At 50.9% G+C, this 16414-nt stretch overlaps 1 protein-coding gene across 2 annotated transcripts in view; it reads left to right on the forward strand.

The window, feature by feature from the left end:
• Positions 1-16414, forward strand: part of SMAD6 (SMAD family member 6) — a 74973-nt gene that overhangs the window by 4837 nt on the left and 53722 nt on the right. Inside the window, exons 2-3 of one of the 2 annotated variants that reach the window (XM_081229898.1) lie at positions 3760-3816; positions 7676-7753. In XM_081229898.1, coding sequence (XP_081086024.1) covers positions 3760-3816; positions 7676-7753 — 135 coding nt within the window. The remainder of the gene's footprint in view (positions 1-3759; positions 3817-7675; positions 7754-16414) is intronic. The other variant, XM_081229899.1, reaches the window with a different exon arrangement.

The following is a 16414-nucleotide window of genomic DNA, read 5'->3' on the forward strand; positions in this document are numbered from 1 at the left end:
GAGCTGCATTGGGCTGAGAGCGCTAGCCTTCTGGTACACTCGGCCCCTGGCTGACTGCTCTCACTTATGAAGGAAGTTGGAGGAGATTCCTGAAGTTGATGCCTGAGGCTGGCTGTCTGGGGGGGCTGGAGTTTCTGATCTCTCTTTCCCTCCCTCCCTCCCGCCCGCCTATGATCATTTCTTTCTGAGGGGCCTGCAGGCTCTAAGAGTTCTCCCCTTAAAGTTTAGAGCACGTAAGTTATTATTTAGAAATCAACACAACTTTTCTAAGTACTAAGATAGCTTCTAAGACGGGAGTGTGGTGACAGAGGGCCTGGAGGCAGCCTACGCTTTCTCTTCTGACCTTTTGTCCTACCTGAGTTCATGTCCTGGGGCTCCATCCTCCCAGATCTGTGGAGGGAGGGTGGATGTGTTGGAGTGAGGCCGAGGTGCCAGTTAAGGGTTCCTCAGTATTGTTCATAGCAGCGTTATTCCTGAGAGCCAAAAGGTGGAAACGGTCTGAATGTCCATTAGCTGACAGATGGATAAACAAAATGTGTGATATAGCCACCCAGTGGAATATCATTCAGCCATAAACAAGAATGAAGTACGATAAAAGTGACAGCATGGAAGAGCCTGGAAACCAGTATGCTAAGTTGAAAGAAGCCAGACACAAAAGGCCTTCTGTTGTAGGAATCCATTTGTGTGAAACGTCCAGAATAGGCAAACCCATGAGGATAGACAGTAGATTTGTGGTTGCCTGAGGTTTGGGAGTTGGGGGAATAGGGACTGACTGTGAATGGGGCAGGGTTCCTTTTGGGGTGATGAAAATGTTCTGAAATTAGTTGGTGGTATTGGTCTCACAACTCTGAATGTACTAAGAACCACTGCATTGTATATTTTAAAAGAGTAGATCTTAGGGTATGTGAATGATAACTCTGTTGTTTTTTTAAAAAAGTAACTTGATGTTGGTCCTGAACTGGCCTCCCCCTTTGTTCAGCTGAAGTAGAATAACATCTCCTGCCTCCCTGTGTGGTCTTGGGTGGGCCCTTTACCTGCCTCAACCCCACTTGCCCCATCAGTTAAAATAAGAAATTGAGTTGGGGGGGACCTCTGACATTCTAAATCTCCGTGTCTCGGGGTGCAGTCTCTTTTTTACTTGCCTAGGATGGAAGTTGGTGATGTGCCTCCAATCTCTGTGCAGATCGTTTTGCTGGAACGAAGCGGGGTGTGGGTGCTGGTAAAGTCCCTCCTGAAGGCTTTGCAGTTCCTCACTGGCTGGTGTGTCTGATGTCCCAAGTCTGTAGATATGCTTTCTGTCTCACTCATGCATTAGAGCCCCCAGCCCAGGTGTGGGCATGGGTGGTGGGTGTCACTCAAGGCCCAGGCAGCTCCTGTGAGGGGGATCTTCATGAGCTCCCCCCGCCAACCCTTTACAGGCCCCAGGTAAGCAGCCCCAGGCAGAGATGCTGGGGTTGATTACAGTGGCTTGACTCCAGCTTCCGCAGCCCATTGCTGCCAGGTTTCACTTTGGGGGACAGATCTGGGGGCAGATGTTCAGAGCTCCCTACTATGTATGGCCTGGGCCTCAGCCAATTAGATGTTTGCAAGAGGAACCCGGACACAGGAGTTGCAGACCTTCTGATAAGTTAGTGGGGTAGTGGAAAGGACATGAGGCTGGGGGTCAGGATACCTAGCCTCCGGTTCTGCCTCTACACCAGCTCCCTGTCTGGCCCTCAAGGAGTCACTTCTACTCTTCAGGCCTCAGTCTTCTCCTCTGTACAGTGGGAGCACTGGCTTCAATTCTCTTTCCCTGTAGAGCGCTAGCCCTACCTGTATTTCGCCTCTTGTCCTGAGAGTCTGGTCTCTAGCCCCTCCAAGACTGGTGGATAAGGGGGCTCCTACTGAAGGCAAATAGCCCCCCTCCTTGAGTCTTATTTGAGGTCTCCTTTGGGTCACCCTTTTGGCCCCATAGGTCCTCTTTCTCCACACTTTTGTCCACTGATGCCCCCAACTTTACCATTATCCTTGTCACCATTGTCTTTGTCCACATCTGTTTACTGAACACTTTCTGTGCATATGATGTACCAGACCCAGCTGGGATGAAGGGGTAGAAGATAGGGTTCCTCTTGACTGCCTGTCTCATTGGGGTGTAGAGCAGAGTCAGGCCTGGGCTCAAATCCCAGCTCCACCATGATTGGCTGGGGAACAGTGGGCAAGTCAGTCTTCTCATCTGTGAAATGGGAATGATACTGGTCATCTTACTTATTTTTAAGAAAGGAGGAAATGAAAATAGGCACCCAATGAGCATGATTAACCACTCTGTACCTAAGGTCCAAAAGAATAAAATACAGTGAATGAAATGGAAAGGTCCCAGCACAGAGAGAGGCAGAGGGTACACATTCAGCAAATGTTTGCTTCGCTCCCAGTGGCTAATCCATGATTCATTTTCCTTCTCCCTAACTCCAGTCCACAAAAGATTCCCTGTTTTTAGACTCCAGCGCCTTCACTTTGTTGAACTCATTTCTAGCTGGAAAAGCCGGGGTGGGGAAGAGGTGAAGCTGCCTGCTCCTGCGACTAATTGTGCCTTATTATAATTGTGAAAAACACTTATTACCCCTTGTGTCATTCCTGATACCTGCCTAATAATAGTTATTACCACTTTACTACCACTGAGAGTTTGTTTTAGTTTGCGATTTGATGGTCTTTAGTTTCTTTTAAGGAAAATGAAGGGTCATTTCATTCGTGCAAATTGTTACTTAGTTAAGCAAATTGTTACTTCCCAGAAAGCAAGAGGCCTAAGGAATTCTTCTGAAGACAAAGTATATGTTTTTAAGGACAAGTATTTTAGGCAAATGAAAGGAAACCCAAAGAAAAATACCATAGACAATAAAGAATCACAGAGGGTCTGAGCTGGAAGGCCACGGAGATTGTGTGTTCCACTCCTTCTCTTTACAGAGGGGGAGACTGAGGCCAAGAGCTGGCAGTGACTGGTTTAAGGTCTCCCATCCAGGGAGCTGGATTTGGCTTCCTGGGTTCCAACCAATCATGTCCTCCTCCTTGCCCTGAAGGTCATTTGCTCTAATGTAGTTTGTTTGAAAGGGATCTCCTATGTCTATGTGGGCCTCTACAGTCAGTCAGTTCTGACTAGAGTTGCCAAACTTAGCAAAGAAGATTACAGAATGCCCTGTTAAATTTGAATTTCAGATAAATAACACATAATATTTTAGTATAAGTATGTCCCAGATATTGCAAGGGACATACTTATGCTAAAAGTTTATGCCATGTATATCCAAAATTGAGCTTTAACCGAGCATCCTGTATTTTAACAGGCCACCTTAGCTTTGACTTTCCCTGTACCCCTGTTTCTCTCATTATAATAATAATAGTTACTGTTTGTGGAGGTATTTTCTGCAGTACCAAGAGCTGTCCTGAGCACTTTACATACATTATTTCCTTTTGCCCTCCTGGCAAACCTGGGAGGTCTCTATGATTATTGTCCCCATTTTAGAGCCGAGGAAACAGGCTCAGAGAGGTGAGGTAACTTGCCTGAGGTCACACAGCCAAAGATGACAGAGCAGGGATTGAGCCCAGGTCTGTACCCCAAGTTTGTGGCTTTCCCTGTTGGGCAGTGCTGTTCCAGGGGACTGGGGCAGCAGAGGTGCTGGGTTCCTGGGAGCTGGGTTTATTATTTGAGGAAACCAATAATCAAAAGCATGTAGGACCCCCATGTGTGAACTCTCCCATCCCAGCAGTGACACGTTGTCTCCTGTCTTCCAGAATCACCACCACCCCCCTACTCTCGGCTGTCTCCTCGCGACGAGTACAAGCCACTGGGTAAGTGTGTCCTCCTTCTGACCTTTGAGGAGGTGCCTCCTTCCCAGGCTCCCACAGGGCCCTGCCTCAGTGCTGAAGGGCCAGAGAAGGAGGGGAGGGAGGGATCACCAGCCTGGTTGCCTTTGAAATGTGGTGGGTGAAGTTTTACAAACACACCCCCAGTTGGGCCAGAGCCGACCCAGCCTTTGCAGTGCCTTTGCAGCGGGCTATTTACATCTTGAAATTCCTCGCTCATCATTAACCTCTCTGTGACCTTTAACCATGGGCCTGTGGGAGACGAATGGGTTTCAGCTTCAACATCTTGTTGATGCTGGTGGGTTGATGTTTCTGTCTCTTTTCCTCTCCGTCCCTCCCAGCCTTACGTGGTTCTCCTTTGGTGTGTATTAATTAGCACTATGACACATAGGCTGAGCACGATCACTGTTGAGACGAGCTGTATGTTCCCCCCCGCCCCCGCCCCCGGTCTTTTAAGCCAAGAAGTTCACCTGGGCAGAAACAACAGCTGGAATGTTTAGAAAGCAAGTGTCTTGGTACACCAAGCCCCTGGCATGGAGGGTACCCCTCAGTGGTAGTGTCTTTGTTGGCAGGGCCCATTCAGAGGTAGAATGTGTTTTCTGTAAAGCCTTGGGGCTAGATGAGCAGCCCGTACGCTGGGGTAGATCCATGTGGTTTTAAAAGTAGAAATGGCTCATTTCCTGGCCCTCCTGGTTCCTCCAGTGGAGAATCCCAGTGGTGGGGTGAGTATGGCCTGAATAGTACCGGGAGAGTGACTTTGTGACCGTGGGACTCGAGCTTTAAAAGTCAGACGGCGTGGCACTGATGCTAACACATTCCACCAGTGACCACAAAAAGTGGGTTTTGTTTTGTTTTTGGTAAAGGCCTCTTCCCGGTAGCGTGTGTCAGCATCATCTGGGAGGTCACTTCTAAGTGTCATAAACTCTGAGGCATCCAGTCCAGTCTTCCTTCCAGGTCCCCCTGTGGAGACAGGAGTGCCCACCGGGTCCCTTCAGGAGTTTGTCCTTCTCAGTCTAAGAGGACAGAGGCTGTCCCATGACGGTGTATGAGTCAGTGGCTTAACGGCGGCAACTTCCTCGTTTTTTCTGAAGTACGGTCATACCGTGGATGGAGGAGCTTCATTTAGTTCTCTGGGGAACTGGAGCAGTCATCTGGTGGGACCCTGTCACTTGGTAGACAAGGAGAACCGCCCAGCTGATGAGCAGTGGGGCTGAGGCGGAAACCCAGAGCAGCCCCTGTTCAGCTCCGCGGTTCCCCATCCTTCCCTCCCAGGCCCATCTCAGCCTTTTTTTTTTTTTTTTTTTTTTTTTTTGTGGTACGCGGGCCTCTCACTGTTGTGGCCTCTCCTGTTGCGGAGCACAGGCTCCGGACGCGCAGGCTCAGCAGCCATGGCTCACGGGCCCAGCCGCTCCGCGGCATGTGGGATCTTCCCGGACCCGGGCACGGACCCGTGTCCCCTGCATCGGCAGGTGAACTCTCAACCACTGCGCCACCAGGGAAGCCCAGCATTTTTTAAGTTAACATAATTGCACTAGTCGCTTAGAAGATCCCTCATTCTAGTAGAGGAAAAGGAAAACCCTCAAACATTCTTAGTAAATGTAGCACTTGAGCTTGAATGTCAAGGATCATTGCCCCAAGGAATCGTGGGTCAGCCGGTGATAAAGCCACAAAAATCAGGACTCCATCCAGTGGGGCAAAGTGACCATTTGGAAATCAGCAGGTGTCCCGGTTATTTTACAAATGGGACAACTGCGACGGAGAAAGAGGAAGTGACACTTGCTGGTGGTCATACAGCTCAAGGGTCCGAAAATGACAGCCCACCATTTGTTTTTGTGTGGCTCTTGAGCTAAGAATGGTTTTTACTTTTTAAAATGGTTAAGAAAAAAAAAAAACCACCGAAAGCAGAAGCATGTCTGTTGTGACATGTGAAAACTATATGAAATGCAAATTTCAGAGTCCATAACAAAGTGCTTCTGGAACCCAGCTGTACTGTCTGTGGCCACTTCCTCAGGACAGCAGCAGAGGTGGATAGTTGCAATGGAGATTGTAGGGCTCACAAAGCTGAAAATATTCACTACGGGGCCCTTTGCAGGCAAAGCTGGTGACCCCTGATTTTGCTGAGTAAGAGTGGAGGTGGGACTCGAACCTGGGGCTCCAGCTTCCAGATGGGGTTCCTCCTTGGGGCTCGAGCAGTGACCAAGGTTGGGAGTGTTCTTTTTCTACAGCAGCCTCGTAGGGCCTCACTAGAAGCACTAGATGTGAACGTTTGGAGAGTGCATGGCAGGGACTTATAGGTGCGAAGGATAGAAAACACCCATCACCCCCACTCCTGGAACGTTCATAAAGCTGTCTGTGTTGGCTCTACAGCGGTTCACTAAGAAACAGGGTTCAGCCTGGGGTGTTGCTACTTCGAACAATAGTGGCAGCAAGACTTGGGGCCTGAACACTTTGGGAAGATTAGGTCTGAAAAGCAAAGAGGTTCCCACTTAGGCATTGAGGTTATTATCTTCTTTTAAAGAGATTTTCCATCTGTCCCTATTTTCCTCCAAACATATTTGACCAGCAGATAATTTTTTCAGGCCCCGATAAATAGTCCGAGTTATTTTTTGTATTATTTTCTTTTCCTTGCATTGTTAGTTTTTCATAAACAAAAAGTCAGTTCACTTCTAAGCCACTGTGATCACATGAAACCAAAAAAACAAAATAAAACCCAGAACACCCAGTCAGCATCTGGCAAGTGGGAAACGAGAAAGAAAAAAAAAAAAAAAAAAGAAAGAAAAAGGCCAAATTGTTTAACGTTTCATCTTCCCGCTCCCCAAGCCACGTGGTAGAAAGAAAAAATTCCTACAGGATCGAATGGAATTCTAGCTAGCTAGGGCCTAGGCTAACGGTTTTTGTGCCAGGATTCCCCAGCTTGGAGTGACTCTCCTAAGCCAGGTGGGACCAGCCGAGCCACATCTGGGTTGTGCTGGGTGAGAAGATGAAAGATACTACAAGCCTCCCAGAAAGAACATGCCTTCCAACTCCTGGACAGACGTGTCCCTTAACGGGGACAACACCCCGTTGCTGGTAGCAGTGGCAGAGGCCCAGGAAGAACTTTCCAAGTCGGCCTGCCCCCCCAAGGCATCCGCTTGTCCCGCTAATAGCTCAGCGTTCAAGAGAAAACGTGCAAAAGAATTTCCCTTCCCCATCTAAGTGCACTGCAGACAGGGGAAAACAAACAGCGCACACCATGTGAGGTACTTAAAACTATTTAAACAACAATGAACGCCTTTCAAAAAAAAATAAGAAAAGAAAAAAAATAGTCTAGACATTGAAAGTTGCTCTGGGAGTGGGTTTGGATGTGAGGGTGGGGGAGGGGAGAGAGAAAAAAGTTAATCTGGGAGCAAATGCTTGAGCCCTTAATTAGAGGGGTGTAAGCGGGACAGAGTGAGGATGGCTGGTAACTTGTTAAAACAGTTTCCCCAGCTCCAGAGGGAGGAAGGAAGGAAGGAAGGAAGCAAGAAGGAACAACTTCAAGAATTTTAATGGTTGTAATTAAGTACAGCAGCTATGAATTGTTTAGGGGCTTAATTTAACCTTACCCAAGAAGGCTCCAAGTTACTACTTGCTCGGTCCCCTGAACTTGGGTTATTTCTGTGGCCAGAGCAATTGAAACTTTTTCAGGTGCCAGGGCTGCAGCAGTCAGCATTTTCCAGAAGAGTTCCAGGGTTGGCTGGCCTGGTCTCATGCGATCGTGGGACGGGGAGTGGCGGAAGAAAGTTGTGAGGGTCATGCTGCCTTGAGAAAGAAGAGAGGAACACCCCATAGCCAACTTAAGTTCTCTTTCTCTTTCCTCCTGTAGATCTATCTGATTCCACATTGTCTTACACTGAAACGGAGGCCACCAACTCCCTCATCACGGCTCCGGGTGAATTCTCAGGTTGGCATTTCTTTCTTCCCTGCATGTTGCCATTGTGTTGAACTTTATAGGAGGGGGACCAGTGGCAGGGGCCTGACGGAGGTCTTGTTGATGTCCCCCCTCCTTTTCTTATCCCTGGGCCTCCCACCCCTCGAGGAGAAGACTGCCAGGGTCTTCATCACAGGTGTTCTTGGGGTTAAGAACAATCTGTATGAATGAGGCCTAAGGATGAGAACTTTTCAGGTGCCTGGCAATCCATGTCCTGACCAGTTTTCTCTTGTGGACATGATAAAAACCCAGCCCAGTTCTCCATCCTGATTTTGCAAGGGATCCTCTCCCCAGGCTGCTGAGAGACAGCAAAATGGACATGTTTGTTTACATTTGTCTTCTTGGGTTTCTCCTACTGTCCCTGCTCTGGGGAAGGACCGATGCGCAGGGTCAGAAGAGGGGGAAATGGAATGGGTAGAATGGTCATGGGGGAGAATCTAGCAAGCGAGGAGTTTTCCAGAGGCTGCTGCTTTCCGTGTCTCTCCCTGAGCACTGGGTGCTGGGCTAGAAAGCAGAGAGAACCCTGATTTGGAGCCTCCCCTACTTCCCACGTTTAAGACTTGGCCATAGGGACCCTCACATTCTGGGGAATACCTAAATCAAGCTTTCCTTGAGAAATGACATGGTGGTGGTGACCCGGGGGCTTCGAGGGCCAGGAGGGGCTCAAGTGCCGAGGTCTGTGGGGCCTTTTTTGAGCATGACGGGCGGGTAGGGTGTGCTGTGAGGACAGCTGGGGCTTGTGGCCTGGCTCTGTGCTGCGTTGGGTGACAGCCCCTCGGGCGAGAGATGCTTCCCCAGCAGGCATGGCTGGATCTCTTTGAGAAGGCCTCTGTTTGCCTGCATCTGAGCTGTCCTCCCTGGACCCCACACCCTGTCATAATGGCAACAACAGTCATTGTAGCTATCTATTGAGTGTTTACTTTGGGCCACATCCTATACTCGGGCCCCTTTAGAATCATCATCTCAGAACAGCAGTAAAATGACTTGCCCAGGATCACGTAGGAACAGAGCCATTTGCCACCATGTCACTGTGCTTCTGACCACTGTTCTGTCCCCCACTTCTCTGCAAGGGCTGGATGTACCTCCAGTGAACTTACTTCGCATGAAGCTCTGTCATTCCTGCTGTACTCTCCCCACGACTCTACGGGTGTCCCAGTGTTGGCTGCTCAGGGCTGCCTGTCCAGTCCCCGTGTCCAGAGCCCTTCCCCATCCGTTCCATGTTCCATCACAGCCGTGGGAGATCACAAGGGTATGTCTGTTTCGAAGATAGAGAAACTAGAAACCAGAGCAGGAGGTGACTTGCCCAGGGGTACAGTAGAGCTTATGGCGCAGCTGGTACTGGGGTCTAGGTCTTTTGGGTCCCACTTGCCTTCTGGTCTCTGGTGGCCCCTCTCATTGGCCCACTTTGTTTTCATCCCTGCCTTTTGGCCCTACTTGTTAAAATGTCTTTCCCTGAAAGACCTAACCAGATGAACACAAGAAGTGGACGTTTTAATCCATTCTTCTTCCTCTGTGCCTGTGTGGTTGGAAGCCACATATAATTTTGAAGCAAGAGGCTTAAAAGTATTTCTGAATGCATGATTCCATGTCCCTGCCAACCGCCAGAGCGTATTTAATTTAGATGGATTGCGCTGGTGTTGGTTGTATAGACAGATGGGTAGTTTTTCATCATCCCTTCCCCTCATTGTTAATGGCGGAAACTGCTGTGTGTGGAGGTGCCTTACAGGTTCATGGTATGTTCTCAGATGTGATCTCTTTTGATCTCTGTCATCCCAGAGCTGGCCTGGTGTGTGACACAGGCTGGAAAGAGCAGACCCCAGAGCACCTGCAGGAGGCCCCTCCCTACATCCGGTTCCCAGGAGAGAGCACCCTCTGGAGGCTGGAAGGTCTCCGGAGACCCTGAGGCCATTAGGTTGGGCTGCCTTTGGGGCCCAGTGGGCCTGTGTTTGGGATTCCCACCCAGCTATCTGGGTGATACTGACTGGTGAGAAGGCCCTGATGTGATGCTCTTTACCGTGGATGAGGATTGCATGGCTCTCATGAGAAAATCTGGCATCCATTGCCTTGGGATTCTAAGGGACTGAAGGAACTGGGGAGGAAGTTTGGGATTTCCTTTTGGGGGTTGATTGGTCTGGGTTGCAGGTGGTCTTGGTAGGCATTCCCCATTGTAGTCATCCAGGCCCCTCCCAGGGATGGCGTGGGTCTCCTCCCACCCTGCGGACTCACAGTTCAGCTTTTCTAGCTTACTTGTGCCGTGGGGATCCCAGGACCTATGGCTTGGCCCTGCCCCTGCCTCCTGGATGCATGTAGAGCTGGGGCTGTGTGTGGCTGTCACCTTGGAGGACAGGCCCAGGGAGGGAGGCCCTGCAGGGTGAGAAGAAGGCCCAGAGCTGTCTCAGTGGATGGTGAAGCAAGACTCATCCTGCAGAGATGGGAGGCAGGGCAGGAGGTGAGGTCAGAAAGGTGAGGAGCACAGTCAGGTAGAATGCATTGGGACAGACCAGGCGTTTGATGCTCAAGGACAGATCGTGAGGATGCTGATGCTGACATTTATTTATTTAACGTTGACATTCACTACTAAGCACTTTGCTGACTGCTGGTCATTCTTCATCTCGCTGACTCCTTATCACAACCCAGTGAGACACATTTGATTCCCCCTGTTTCAGAGGTGAGGAAACCGAGGCTCATGGCCAGGCCAGCTGCCCAAATTCCCAAACTGTAAGCGGCAGGCTTGGGGTGGGAGACTGAACGGTGTGACTGCGCAGCCTTCCACAGCGAGGATCCCCATCCTCCTCCCTGAGCCACACCTGGCAAGGTGGAGTGATCAAAAGGAGGCCAGGGACAGCCTGTCCTGATTGAAGTACTAGGGACAGGGCTGGGGCCTGGCAGGAGGCACAGGGCTCTGTGCTTCTCCGTGTCCCCACCGGGTGAACCTTGCTGACCACCCGGAGACCACCCGCAGCCCCCTCTGTCTCCCTGCATCCTGCGGGGGTGGGCAGCGCTGTCCCTGAGAGCCTGGCCTCTCTCAGCGTCTTGGGAGGGGGGTTGCTGGAGCAGGGTGTCTGCAGCTCTGGGACGGAGGCTGCCCTTATTTGTTTTGCACAATGACAATCCCAGCACCCGACCTGAGGCTGGCTATTTTTATCCAGCGCCAAGGTCTCTGTTTCACTTTCCCGTCCTGTTGCTGAGGCCACTGTAGGGGAAATGGGGGGATTTTGAGGCTTAGTCACAGCCAGGGCAGTTGAGGATGCATCGGTGGGCAGGGTGGAGGGCAGCAGGACAGGAGACTGTCTTGTTTCAGCCTTCTGCTGAATGCTTGACACCCTCTCATCTGACCTCTACGTCGGCTCCAAATGTCGATATGTGATCCCCACTAAACAGACATGAAAACTGAAGCTCAGGGGGGCAAGTGACTTCACCAAGGTCACCCAGTAGGGGGCCAGAACATGGAGCTTCCACTAAGTAAAGACCCTTACACCTGGAGTCTTCAGTGGGATTTGGAAAAATTGAAAGCCTAGAAGTCCCTTTTTGGGGTGCCTTCACTTCAGGTCCTCGACACTCTGGTTTCCTGGCCTAACTGCTGCCCCTTGACTGTCTAAGGGGCATCCTCTTCCTCTCTGCAACATCTCCACCCCCACCCCCCATTCCCTTTATTTCGATTTAGTTTGCGGAGGAAAGCAAGATTAGCTGGTTAAATTCATACTAAGGTGTGAGTGGCTGGTGGGCAACTCTTCTTGGCAAATTAAAGGCAGGATATGCGATAATTCAAAGAAATTGCAGGATCAAGGGCCACATGGGAACAACCTCTCTGAGGGCTGGGTTCTCTTGGCTCCAGGCTAGAGGAACAGAATAAGCGTGACACAAGGAGCTTTTTGCCCTGGATGAGGTAGGAGGAGCTAGGCCAGGCTCAGTGCTGGGTGCTGAGTGAGCTCTGGGAGTTGACCAGGGCCCGAGGTGATGGGCTGCATTTAGAAGCCAGGCCTGCCTGACTCCAGTGCTGTGGGGCTGGAGCGTGGAGCACTGGGCGGACTTCTGTAGGAACCAGTATCTCCCCTCTAGTATCCTATTCTAGTGCCTATTGGATAATCATTCAAATGCTTTATTAAGCACCCACTGTATGCAAGACGTGGTGCAAGCTGCCTGTCATGGGGACCAGACAGTCCCTTTGTCTGACTTTGGTTGTGTGTACCAGTATCTCAGTCCTTAGAGCATGCTGGTTTCTTTAGAGTGTGAGTGAGGGCGAGCCCCTCACTTTGAAGAGAAGGCCCAGGAAGAAAAGGAGCTACTCAGGACAGTGTGGAGAGTTGGGGGCTCAGCTGGATGTAGGTATCTTTCCTCCACCAGCCAAACGCTAAGCTCCTCAAGGGCACAGATCATTCTCCAGGATTCGTGCATTCTGTAGATTGGCAGAGTTTGGGAACAGAGGCTCAGAGAGGTTAGGAGAGCCGCTGAGGGCCGCCCAGCAAGCATAGGAGGTGGAGCCAGGCCATAACCTAGATGGGTCCATGCTGCCCACCCACCTGCCACTTTTCCTCTCAGTGGTCCCTGAGGAGGTTCCCCTTTGTGGAACTGTGTGCTGTCTGATGTGTGTCAGTGCTCACAGAAGCCAGGAGAGGAGTGAGTTAGCGCAGTATCATTTCCTGCTGCTTCCCGGTTCTAGGGCCCAAGCTTGCTCGCCTCAGAGACCCTGGTCCAGAACGACCCTAGAGCTCCCTCATTCTCCGAGGTCCTCAATTCAGCTCCGTCAGTGTGTGCTGAGCCTCTCTAGCAAGGTGGGCTGAAGAGCATGGGCTGCGCACCATTGGGCCCTGGGTTCAAGTCCCGCCTCTGCCATTTCCTAGTTGTGGCGCTTTGGGGCAGCTGCTTAACCACTCCCACCCTTGGTTTTCTCACCTGTAAAATGAGGATGAAAATAACGTGTCACCTTATGGTGAGGGTGAAATGAGATGATGCCAAGTGAATCAGCCAAGGCTTGGCACACATGTGGTAGGTGTGGCCGTTATGGTGTGCCAGGCACTGTGCTTGGGCTGGAAGCACAGAGATAAAAATTACATCATCTCTGCCCTCAAGGTACTCACAGACAGGTGAAGACACAAATAGTAATAATGAGAAGTAGAATAAGAGGCAGTAAAGAGAAAGAAGGGCTTAGTGATTGACTCTTGGTATGGTGGGGAGGTGACCCAGGAAGACTCCCTGGAGGAGGTGATATCCAAGTTGGGTATTATAGAATGAATAGGAATCTACCAAAGAGGCAAGGTTTGGGGGGTGGGAGATGTGGTCCAGGTAGAAGGAATATCAAGTGCAGAGGCCTGGAAGTGTGAAAACAGCCTGATATTGAGAAACCAAAGGAGGGTAGAGGGGTTGGGAAGCAAAGTACCTGACATTAGTGGGAGATGAGGCATGAGGAGGCCAAGGCCTGGGTAATATTTAAAAACAAAAACTTTCTGCTATAATATACAGAGTACACAAGTGTCCAGCTTGGTGAATTTTTACCAACTGATCGCACCTGGGTGACAGGCAGGTCCCGGATAACGTTGCTGTCAGATGACTGTGCTCAGTCCCAACATGTGACAGTGCTCAGAGCCTGTGGGTCTAGGGGTGTCACGTGTTGAGTGAGTGGTTTAGAAGAGAGAGTGGGAGGGCCGGGGGATTGAGTTTTAGCTGAAAAGAGGGTTCCATCTGGCTTTGGAGAGCAGGAAGGACGTTTTACCTGGAGTTTGGGGCAGATGGTGCCCTGACGCTACTCGCCTTGAACCTAGGTAGGTCCCCATGGGTTAGGAAGTGGCCTTGGGTGTGGCCCACTCCTGCTCTGCCTGCCCACTGGGTCAGGCTTCAGCTTGGAAATTTGTGGATGGGTTGCAGGACTAACACTGGGCTCTTGGGACCAGCTTACCATTTCCAATTCCGAAATAGCCCCAGACTCCTTGCCTCCTCTTGGGGCGGGGGTGGGGAGAGGGCACACTCACCTCTGGTTCCTTGCATCATATCTCTGCCGTGTGTTTTTGTTTTTGTTGTAGCTTTGGTCAACAAAAGAAAAAAAAAAACCTTCTTCCCTCCCTAAAACCTCCCATGTATCTCACAGGGGGACCTGTTCTTCCTGGGCTGGTTGTTTGGAGCTGGAGGAGAGGTGGTGAGGGAGTCAAGGGCAGGAATGACAGAGGACCAGGCATTTGTGGAGGAGGCCTGGCCAACTTGTTTTGCCAAGAAGCACGTAGGGTGGTGAGCAGTGCACCTACGTGGGTTCCAGGCTTGGCCTTGCCCTTTACCCTATGGTGTGACCTCAGGTAAGCGCCTCACTCCCTAGTCTCAGTTTGCTCAGCTGTACATTGGGGCCATTGGGCCACTGATCTCAGGGGCCCCTTGATGCTTATGTGTTCCAGGCGGAGGGTACGAGCTCCTAGGCCTTGAGGGGTTGTACAGAGAGCTGGGGCTTCTGGCCTGCAGCATCTTAGCTTCTCATCATTGTCTCGAAGCCAAACTACAGCCTGGGACAAGGCCATGCAGAGGGAGGTGGGTTGGTGTACTGCCCCCTACCCCGGCAGCCCTGGTCCCAGAGTATGAAAACTTGGGGACTAGAGTGAGGGTACACTTAACCCATGACAAATCCAAGGCCCAGAGAAGGCGACTGATTCACCAGAGATCACACAGCTTTTGCATCCTCTGGGGTCCCTGACAAAGGATCCCAGGGCTGGTGTGTTTTCTGACCGTAGGCTTTGGGGTGACAAGTCAGTGTACTGAGCATGTATTAAGAGCCTGCTGCATGCCAGTGCAGCTGCTACAAAGTGAAGAAAGCCAGGACCTTCCCCTTTAGGAGCTGATAGTCTAGGAGGGAGAGGTAGACAACAAGCAAAGAATGGTGAATGATTTTGCTGAGTGCTCTGGAGATGTGGGCAAGCCTTAGCACCAGCACAGAAACAAGAGCAGGGGACTCTGTTGGGGTGGGAATGAGGTGTTCAGGGAAAGCTTCAAGGAGAAAGTGATTCTGAGTTGGGTTTTGTAGGATGAGTAGGAGTTCACCAGGAGGCCAACAGGATATAGATGGCCTGTCAGATAGAAGGAATGAATAGCTTGTGCAGAAGCAGAGAGGTATGCAAATAGCACTGTGTGTTGTGAGTTTATTTGTGGCTAGAAGGTTAATACGTGAGAGATGGGGAATAGGGTAAGATGAATCCAGAGATGATGTCCTAAATCTGGAGGAATGGACTGGAACCGAGAGGTAGTGGGTACTGGGCCCAGAGGACCTCTGGGATATACTTGGTACTGAAGGGGCTCTGGACCTCGCCTAGCATCCAGCACAGGGCCTAGCCAATAGCCGGAGGTCAACGTGGGATAAATGAATGAATGAATGGATTTTTGCCTGGGACAAAGAAATCTAGAAAAGAGAGAGAACACATAAAAATAAAGACAGATCATAACACATTTAATAATCAGATTTATGAATCCTCCCAACACCTCTATGAAGTAGCCAATTTTATTAGCCAAATCAAAGGAGAAGTAACTGTGGCTCAGAGAGTTTAAGTAACTTCCTAAGGTCTCCCAGCTAGAAAGCAGTGAAACTGGGATCAGACCCAGGCAGTCTGGCCCCTGTTGGGTTCCCCAGGGTCTGGCGAGGTACTCTCTCTGCCCCCTGGAAGATACAGTACCCCAATGGTTCTTGCTCTTCCGGGGCTTTTGTGTTCCTGGGTACCCGAGATTCGGCATGAACAACTGTCACCGGGTCCTAGAGAGACTCTGCTCGTCGGATGGTTGCTGGATGAATACATGAGTAAATCAGTGAGATGGTGGGTGGATGGGCTTCTGAGTGGAGGCTGCTGGGCTGAGGGGGGAGCCCTGTGCCCGTCCAGGGCTGTGTGCCTCTGAGCTGGAGGCAGATGGCCCCTACCCCTCACTCTGCCTCGGGTGGCCTACATCACCGGGGGAACCGGCAGGTTTTCTGAGGAGACCTGAAATTCCAGAAAATGCACTTGGTTGCATCCAGCCTAATCACAACCATCTGTCTGCCGGGCCCCATGGCTCGCCCTCCTCCTGTCCCCACTGGCACGCTTTCCCTGGGTGTCTGTAACAATTGGGAACTGCGCTCGAAAGTTTCCTTGTCAGGGTAGAGCACCTGTTGCCAAGAGCTCCTTCTTTGATGCAGAAAATATATCCCGAAGGTACTTTGTCAGATGTTTTTATATTAAACATTCTCCCTCCGTGGCCCTTGGCTGCCAAGGGAAGCGGAGATGCATCGCTTTTCCAGTTGTCCTTTGTGGAAAGAATTCCTGGTGTTCACGGGCCCTTCCCTTAGGCCCTCCCCTCCTCCCTCCACCCCCCCTCCCCCAGTCAGGGCCTGGCACCCCCAGCCTGAGAGGGTAAGGCCTGGGGGGCTGGCACCTCTGCAAAGCAGGGGCCGCCCTGGCCCGAGGGAGGGATGCTACCCTCACCCCGTGGTAGAAGTCTCTGGAAAAACAGAGGTCTCATGTCTGGAGCAGACATCAAAGGCACTGTCCCAGACTGCAAAGGTGAATCATCGCCGAGGCTTTAATTGATCTTTAAAAGGAGAGGGGGAAACTCAGAGATAGGAGCCTGGAAGCCGTTTTAATCTGAGTCGTCCAGGGTAGCACCAGCTCTGGACAGAGCAGGGAGGAGCTGGGC

The sequence above is a fragment of the Mesoplodon bidens genome (genome assembly GCF_964165515.1).
Source record: "Mesoplodon bidens genome assembly, chromosome: 3".
Classification (NCBI taxonomy): domain Eukaryota; kingdom Metazoa; phylum Chordata; class Mammalia; order Artiodactyla; family Ziphiidae; genus Mesoplodon; species Mesoplodon bidens.